The 9,185-nt window shown below is 33.9% G+C and overlaps 1 protein-coding gene across 5 annotated transcripts in view; it reads left to right on the top strand.

Moving 5' to 3' along the window:
• HDAC9 (histone deacetylase 9) overlaps positions 1 to 9,185 on the top strand; it is a 682,621-nt gene that overhangs the window by 302,687 nt on the left and 370,749 nt on the right. For 3 of the 5 annotated variants that reach the window (XM_064487519.1, XM_064487517.1, XM_064487520.1), the window contains 2 exons: positions 4,049 to 4,290; positions 8,054 to 8,195. In XM_064487519.1, coding sequence (XP_064343589.1) covers positions 4,049 to 4,290; positions 8,054 to 8,195 — 384 coding nt within the window. Of the gene's footprint in view, positions 1 to 4,048; positions 4,291 to 8,044; positions 8,196 to 9,185 lie in introns of all 5 variants that reach the window. The other 2 variants (XM_064487516.1, XM_064487518.1) reach the window with 1 other exon arrangement.

Genomic DNA, 9,185 nt, shown 5'->3' with positions numbered 1-9,185 from the left:
TGTTTCTGGACAAGAAATGTTGTGAACAGTGATGATTCCATCTCCTTACTGTTAAAACCAGTTAATTTTTCTTGTAAGTTGATTATTTCTAATTACGGTAATACAGCAGCTGGGGACAATGCCCTTTCTTTCACATTCTGTGATGTGAAAGTGACTGTACTTGTTGAAATGCAGCCTGGTATTGTGTTACTATTATGGCTCCTGGGGAGGCTTATTAGCCTGTCACAAAAGATATAAGAAAAATCCATCATTCCTTTTGGAATACGATGAGCCTTTGTCACCCACAATGCAATTAATGTTAAAAATAGAAAGAATGGCTATGATATGATTATGATTAGCCAGAGATGAGCTATTGTCCAAGTAACAGGAACTAATCCAGCAGGCCAGAGATGACCTCCACAGAACCATCAGTTTGCTGATTGCCATTTCTCTCTGAGTTTGATGAAATATTCATGCCTTTGCTCTCCTCTCTGCAAGCACTATTGATTTCTTGTATAAACGCTGCTATATTTAGTCTAGACAAATGGAATGTGGATTGCTGCTGAATAAATTGGATGAAAGACTGGGATCTTGCCTGCCGCTTTCTCTCAGTCTTGGGCAATTATTTATAATCAAGAGCAGTTTTTGTAAGTTGAGGGTGATTTTTCACAATTTAGTGATTAGTCTCTGAACAAAGGCAAGCAGTTAGACACAATCATTTATGTTGGGATAGCAGGTTAAGAAGTCAAATTACCCTTTGAGGTTTACAATAGCTGTTTTGGACAGTTCTGGAACTCTTTTTTCCTTATCTTTTTTGGGGAGATTTTTTTTTCAGAGGTTGACATTTACAATTTATGGATAATAAAAATGCCAACAAGAAGAGAACTCAGGGTCTTTTGAAATTTTACATTTTATCTTTATAGGGTTAAATCTGTTTATTGTGATGTCCATGCAGAAACTGAGGCTGTAGTTGGGGCCTTTTTAATTTAAAAATGAAATATATCATTAACAGCCATTGCTTTTTGTTGGAATTATGCCAACTCTAAAAATTAATGCTCAAAATCTCATGTTACACCAGAGCCTTAACTGAAAGTTCTACATTGGGCACTGTGACCAAGAGAATTTACAGATCATCATCCTTATTAGTTCCAACCTTGTCACACTTAGTATTTTTCCTTTCACCAACATCATTTTTAGAAGATACTGTCCACCAAACTATGGCTTATTAATAAATGTTTTCCCGTTTTCATTAAAGTGACATATATATATATACACCATCAGTGCAATCTCTTCTGATCCATACATTGGAAAATCACCTGTGATAACAAACAAGATTGATACCAGTTCCCCCACCCCACCCCTAAACACTGGCACACACACGTGCCTGTGCACCCACACACACACACGTGTACATACACACAATTCAGGTGGTAAGCAAAGATATGAATGTTTTATTTCGTATTAGAAGCCTTAACATCTATACACAGGATTTCTGTTAGGCTTTCTTGACTTGCTGAAAGTAGCTCTTAAATCCACATGAAATATTCACTTCATAGTTCCCAACCTGGAATCTGCCAATTTAAGTTACTCAGAGTAGTAGTTAGAGCATTAGATGCAATTTGTAAAAATATAGAAAAGTACAAGGGGGAAAGTTATTCATATTTCCACCCAAAATACCACCTTCTTTTTTTTTTTTTTTCCATTTCACCAGTCTTTGCTAGCAGAATTCAGAGATTAACACCTTAAATCCTCAGTAGAATATATGCTCTAGGAAGGCTGGAATCTTTTTCTTTTTTGTTTTACTACTAAACCCAAACATCTAGAGTCAACTTGGGAATTTAAGGTTCTCAATCAATGTATATAGGCTAAATTAAATTGTATTTAGTTTAAAGAGTTATCATAAGAGTATATGTCACTTTTATTACTGTTCACCTCATGCTGTATCAGCATTTTTCATTTCCATAAACATTAGTTTTAATGATTGCTTATTTTTCCACCAAATACATGTGACATATTTTACTAGACATTTTCTTGTAGTTGTTGAAGTCAATTAAAATAATAATACATCAGTAAACAATATGACATTGAACTGTTTCTTCCTCTGTTAGTATTATCTTTTTAAGGTGTATTCCTAGAGTTGGCAAACCTGAATCAAATGGTATAAATATTTAATGTCTTTTGATACATATCACCAAATTGTTTTTCAGAAGTTTTAAAATAATTGGCAATGCCACTTGCAATATATAATTGACTACTTGGTCACATGTTTACCCTATACAAGGGGACATTGTCCATACACATATGCACATACATGAATTGTATATATGATAATAAATATTTAGAAATAATGCCTTATTTTGAATTAAAATTTGCATTTCTTTGTTAATGAGAGTGATTTATTTTTAGTTGTTTAGCTGTATTTCTTTATTTTCTTATTTTAAAAATTTTCTAGAAGCTCTAGTGTTTTTATTTTCTAATATTTAATTGAAACTATATACAATTTTATTTTCATACTTGCTCCTAACATTTTTTTTTTTTGGTTAGCCACACAATGTTGTTGATTTATTTGAACATACAGGACATTTCCATTGTTACGTAATTTTTTCAAAAAAGCATTTATCAAGGGATGTGCTATATGTTTTCAGTCTTTGAATGGATTATCTCATTTAATCGTTCAAACAACTCTATGTTGTTACTGTTCCAATAATTATCTCCATTTTACATATAAGGTAACTGAGCCCCAGAGAACTTAAATAACACACTTGGGGTAATGTGGTTTTTCTGAAGGTAGCACATACTTTCTAAAACAGTTATGGGAATAGGCATTTAGATTTGGAGCAGAGGTTGAAAATTGGCAGCCTGCATATCAGAATTGACTTACAGAAGCATTTGTTTTTGGTTCCCATAATGTTTAAATCTTTTAAATTATTTTAAATTGAAAATTCAGTGGCTTCTGTCTGCACTAAGTCTGTGTTTCCTGTTTTTTTTTTCCCCCAACAATAAATGTTTGGATCTCAGTATTTGCTGACCACTTCAGAAGAGCTATGCAATCCAGGTCACCAGTTTTCCCTCCAGAATCCTTATTGTCTTAAACTGTTCCATTCACCTGCAGAACTTTCTTGATTCCTGTGGGCAAGGGTCATATTCACAATATCTAACAACCAGTTTGGCATAGACACTAACTATACAGAATGGACGTATATCTGCATGTCCACCTCTGAGCTTTTGTGGTTATATCACTCATAGAATTTATCTAATAAAAATGGTGCTTAGAATTTTATATACATTATTTAATTTGATTTTTATAAATTTAGATACCCTGTAATCATGCCCAGATCATCAGGTCTTTCTTTTTCCAGTGATTTGATTAAACATTTGTTTTAAGCTTCCTCATAGTTTTCCTACCTTGTTTATTTTAGAAAGGTAACTAAGGTACAGATTCTCACCATTTAAAAACTAGCACGTAGAAACATAGCTACTTTCACTCCTTGACATTTGGACCTGGCACCATTTCCCACATTTTTTAGCATGCAGATTTGTACATTTTCTGTGCTAGATCCTATAGCCCTACAAGTCCATTATGATAAAAGCTTTACTTCTTAAGGAATATATCTTAGAATATATCTTCTGACTGATTACAAACAAAAAAAGCCTGCAAGTGTACAAATTTAGTTGTGTAGAAGTTTTCTAGTATGATATGATATCTTTCCCTCAATAGAGTTGCATTTTTTTTCATCCGAAGTTAACTTGAATTTTTTATGTGGCCCAGTAGAAAAAGTTTTATTGAACAACTTTGATTCCAGTGAATATTTGGAGTCATCTTTTTGAAAAAGAGAAATGTGGAAGATTTCGTGGCAGAGTACAAATTGCTGGGTGAATATGGCTCATCTTATCAAAGCTGATACACAGAAGACCTTTTATTATCATTGTGAAAAAATGGCTAGATGGATTGACGTAAAATTCGTTGAATGGGTTAATGCCTTTCATTTTTTGTTTGTTTCCAAATTAGTGTGCTAATTTTCTATCCTCTGTCACCCCTCCTTTTTTTTTTTTTTTCTGTTTCCCCCAGTGGATGTGAAGTCAGAGGTTCCCGTGGGCCTGGAGCCCATCTCACCTTTAGACCTAAGGACAGACCTCAGGATGATGATGCCAGTGGTGGACCCTGTTGTCCGTGAGAAGCAGCTGCAGCAGGAGTTACTCCTTATCCAGCAACAGCAGCAAATCCAGAAGCAGCTCCTGATCGCAGAGTTTCAGAAACAGCATGAGAACTTGACACGACAGCACCAGGCTCAGCTGCAGGAGCACATCAAGGTAGCAGACATTTCTTTGTTTCTGACCTCTGACTCAGGGAGCCTGCACCATAACATGGGCATAAGAGGCAGCACCAGGGGGATGTTTGACTGTGATAACACATGGATGTGTGGCTGGGAGGAAATTGTGGTTGCACTAGTGAAAACCTTGGGTAAGTAATAGGAATTCTGGCAAAGAAAAGTGCTTTGCTTCGTGGAGGAGGGTCTCTACCATTCTTTTATCCTTTAGTTTACAGCCTCAATAGGAGGGAATAGTAACTTCCCACCCTTTTTCAGATTCTCTTCTAGATGATTTTGTTCATTTGTTCCATCTACTCTCCACCAAGAAGAAACATGAACCTGGGAAGACTCATTTCATATTTCTCATGAATCTGCATATACTATTTACCAGAAAGGATAAATTAGTTTATGTGAAGAGAGAGCCTTTTTTTTTTGTTTATTTTTATTTTTTGTCTTTGGTCTATAAGTAGATGATTTGAGTATGTCCTAATCTTCCTTATCGAAAAGACCTCATAATGTATATTCAAAATAACAACATAATGAAAGCTCAATAGAATTATATGTGAAGAAACTGGTACAGATATTTTTGGTGTCTTTATATAAGTCTGATAGGCTATGAATACAAATTTATTGAAAGAATTTGGGAGTAGCTGGCAATTTGAGACCTGAGTTGTTTAAATTATTCTAGGAGAAATATATCCATATCCCAAAACTTGTCATGATGGACTGTTTCATTGTCAGCTCACTCTAGGTGTGTCTTGTGTATCTATTTCTTCTCCTGTTATCTTCAAAGATAAATATTACTTTACCTTTATTTATAAAATTTCTTTCAACTTCTTCACAAAGACCTTTTAAATAACAGTTATTTTGGTCTGATTAAGTAAATGTTTAATTTCAATTAGTTATGACAATAACTTAAAGCAGCAAATATTTATAATAAAAATGCATTTTTATGTCTTAACTCCTTTGAAAATGACTGAACTATATGGTAATTTATTATATATTATATCATATTTTATTACATTATAGGCACTTCCTCTTTTACTCACTTGCATAACAATTACAAGCACATTTCTATGAGGTTAATGTAGATAACTAATCTATATTAATATTATATAATTTTACCATATTGACATTACAGTGTCTGAGATGGTAAAAATGCTATTTCTTCCCTATGTTCCTTGTTTTATATTTCTTCAACCTGGGAGACCTATGTTATCTTATTTTCAAAAAAGTATCTTTGATACCCAATATAAAATGTAATAATTTTTTCCTTTAACTGGTGAACTTAACTAAAAGAACTCTTACTATTTATTGATCTGTAAGATATCTTAAAAATAAGAGTGAGAATCACGGCTGTATTTTACAGTGTAGGAAAACTTCACTTAGATTATAGACTTATGTTTGAATGATTCTGAAACATTATTTCAGTTTGACCTTCCTTTGAAACAATACTAGTAACATTGATTTCCTTCTTCATTCATTCTAGGCATGTTAAAATGGCAATTTATATTCCTCACCATACTTTAAGGCTTAAGTAACTATCTGGTTCATTTTGCTGTGGTACCCAAGTCGTGTTGCCCTGAATGTAGGGCAATACTGATAACTTAGAGTTTAAGATACTTATTTTCATTATATTTGATACCTTTTGTAGTTGTAAAGATCAATATAAAAATTTTTAACTGATTTTTTTTATTTTACTCAAAAGTTAATAGCACATAGGTAATTCTTACTTTGCCCTGAACAAAGTAATATAGTAGGTTTCCTGACATCTGGAAAATAAAAGAGGAGGGGGAAAAATATTCTGAGATAGATAAAAGGAAAATTTAGCTTTTGGAATGATTTTCTAAAGTAATACATTGCTTTCTTAGAAACCAAAAACATAGTTAAGATTTCCTTTTAAGTTTAGGAAGATTTTTTGCTTTAAAATTAAAAAAAAAAATTATTGTTTTGCATTTTTATGGGTAAGGCTAAAAGTTGATGGATTTAACATTCATTTAGATTTTTGTCTTTATGAGGAAAACACAGCATGATGCTTTACTTGAATTTTTGACTTTTGTAACCAACATCTGTTGAGTTAGATGCTGTTATCTCATTTTTCACCTAGCCATCTGAGGCAGAGAGAAATACTCTAAGTTACAAAGCCACATAGCTAGTAAGTGGTGCTCCAGGATTTGTAGTCTTGCCTTGTCTGCCTCCAAAGCTACTATTTCATCCTGCCTCTGTCTTGGCCTGACAGAGGCCTGAAATTGGAGGAGTGAATTTTTGTTTCTTCTTCTTCTTTCTTTTTAAAATAACCTCATTCCTGCAATTTTTTTTATAAGAAATAGTAGCTATGGAAATTAAATTGTGTACTTTTCTAAATTCCTAAGAGAGATTAATGTTCAGTTCCACTGGGGCTTTGGGTGAAGCACTGAATCAGTTTGACCAACCCCAATATCTGTATAGAACTAACATTTAAGGCAAAGTTTAAGCAGAATTATGAAATTTTCACTTAGCTTAGAAAGCAATAACAGAAAACATCCATTGAGAGACTGGTGGACCATATTCAAAATGCCAAAATCTTAGTATGAAAAGTAACCAGAAATGCTTCTAACCATGTCCTTCTGGGGTGAGTGAAGCTATCATGTTTGACATGCAGAGTTGGCTTCCTGTTGCTCTAGAGTAATTCTGAGACCATTCCACATAACTTTATTTTTGTCCTATTACTTTTCAGTGTAAATTTTAGGTACCCATCTAATGTAACCAGCAAATTCCTCTAACTTCATTAGTATTGAGAGTTTAAAATAGTAATAATAAGCAAAGTTAATATGGCTCAAACTTGCAACCTAAATTTCATATGCATTATGCACATGATGTATGAGGGAGATTATTTCTCTGTCTTACAAATGAGGAACCAATGGCTTATATCTATAATGTCATAGGCTAGTAGAACTCAAAATCTTTAGTTATTCCTCAGTGGGCACGTTTACTTTTATTCATAGATGTGTGTTTCTCAGTCGGAGACAACATTGACATCTCAAAATGGTCATGAAGAATGCTTCAGATTTATGTTGTTCATTATTTGGAGGTGAATTCAAGGGATTCAGACACCCAAACAATAGCGCATCAAAGTAGAGTCTTATGAAAGTGATTTTTTTCCTTGACTAGTCTCTCTAACCTGAAGGTTTTTGTGTGCTGAGTGAACTACTTAGACTTTTGCTATTTTGAGAAAACAGTTTGTCATGGATATGCGGATTGCATTCATCTATTGAAAACCTTCTCTGTAAGGTTGTGAAATTTTTAACATTTTGTTTCAGGTAGATTTCCCTTAAATTAACTCATCTCTTACTATTGTATTCAGTTTGATTATCTTCATACCATTTCTCAGGATAAGAAATGAAAATTTTAGTTGTTTATTTATATTGTGAGATACATGGTGAAACGGACTTCTGGGAAGTTCCTGCCTTTCTTTGCCTGTGTCATTTATTTCACATGAACAAAGAAAAGTTACTCAGGGAACTGAGTGCATTTGGTAATGTTTTGGTAGGGCAGCACAGGTGACGAGGCTGCCTGAACACTTGCTTGTTAATGACATTAAGGCCATCGATTGCATTAGTTGCTTATCTTTAGATTTCAGTAATATACAAAAAAGTGGGTAAAATGTAAAGTAGATACCAATAAGTTCCAAAAGCTCGTAACATTTCGATTTTGGTCATTGATGACTATGAAACCTAAAGAAATTGCACACTCTCATGTCTTTCTCTTCTCGCAAGTTGCAACAGGAACTTCTAGCCATAAAACAGCAGCAAGAACTCCTAGAAAAGGAGCAGAAACTGGAGCAACAGAGGCAAGAACAGGAAGTAGAGAGGCATCGCAGAGAACAGCAGCTTCCTCCTCTCAGAGGCAAAGATAGAGGACGAGAAAGTAAGAGGCACCAGGGTAAAAGATGGATCTATTCCCTCATCCTTAGCTGATCGTCATTCAGAAAGGAGCCTGATACAGAGCGGAATTAAACTTGTCAAAATTGTCTGTGTTTAAGTAAAAGAATAGATTATGGACCCTAATGTAGAACTTTGACATTCACATATCAGCTCTCTGTGCATTAAGTCCGCAGGCACCTCCAGAAGTAAACATCGCATTGCTCAGCAAAGATGCTAATTTCTGTTGTTTTGAACCTTAAAAATAATGTCATTCTATGGCATTCTCAGCCATCCTGTTTAATAATAAACTTACCTCCACATTACTCCACTATACATTCCTCCTGTTCGATTAATAATTGCTCTATAAATCAATTTGCCTGTCTCCATTTAATTTGCCAGTACCCAGACTTTGAAGATTGAAAGTAGAACGTTTGTTTGAAAAAAAAAAAAAAAAAAAACTATCCACAAGAGGGAGACAGATCCAAATAATTCCCCTTTATGAGGTCAGTTCAAAATCAGGTCGTAGCAAGGTTTAAAATGTGATGACTTGAACTGCAATTGTCAGCAATATTTATTTGTTTAATGCTCAAAAGAGCTTTTTGAAAAAGTTTGTTTTTCAAACTAGCAATTCAGAAGAGCTCATTTTAATGTGTTTAATCACTTATATGATTCTTGATTTTTAAAAGGCAGTGTTTTGTTCCTCAGCAGTATTTTTCAAAGCTTAGGAAAAAATTAGTATTAATTCTGGAAATCCCCTTTCTGCAAAAGCAATTAAAGAAATCATTGAAGGTCTTTTGAAAACTGGCAGTTGAAGCACTAGTTAAAAAATGTTACTATGTCATTTTCTAAAGCCGATGTAGACTCTGGTTTCTTCTTCTAATAGGAAAACTTCATATGCTGTGACCAGTGGTGTTATTTCTTAATTTTTGCTAAATATTCCTGAGGCATGAAAGGACAGAACCCCAAATCACCATCTGTTTCTGTATGTGTGTGT

This window comes from Camelus dromedarius, chromosome 7 (assembly GCF_036321535.1).
Source record: "Camelus dromedarius isolate mCamDro1 chromosome 7, mCamDro1.pat, whole genome shotgun sequence".
Lineage (NCBI taxonomy): Eukaryota > Metazoa > Chordata > Mammalia > Artiodactyla > Camelidae > Camelus > Camelus dromedarius.
The sequence above is the reverse complement of the archived record's forward strand: the minus strand, read 5'-3'. Positions and strand labels throughout refer to the sequence as shown.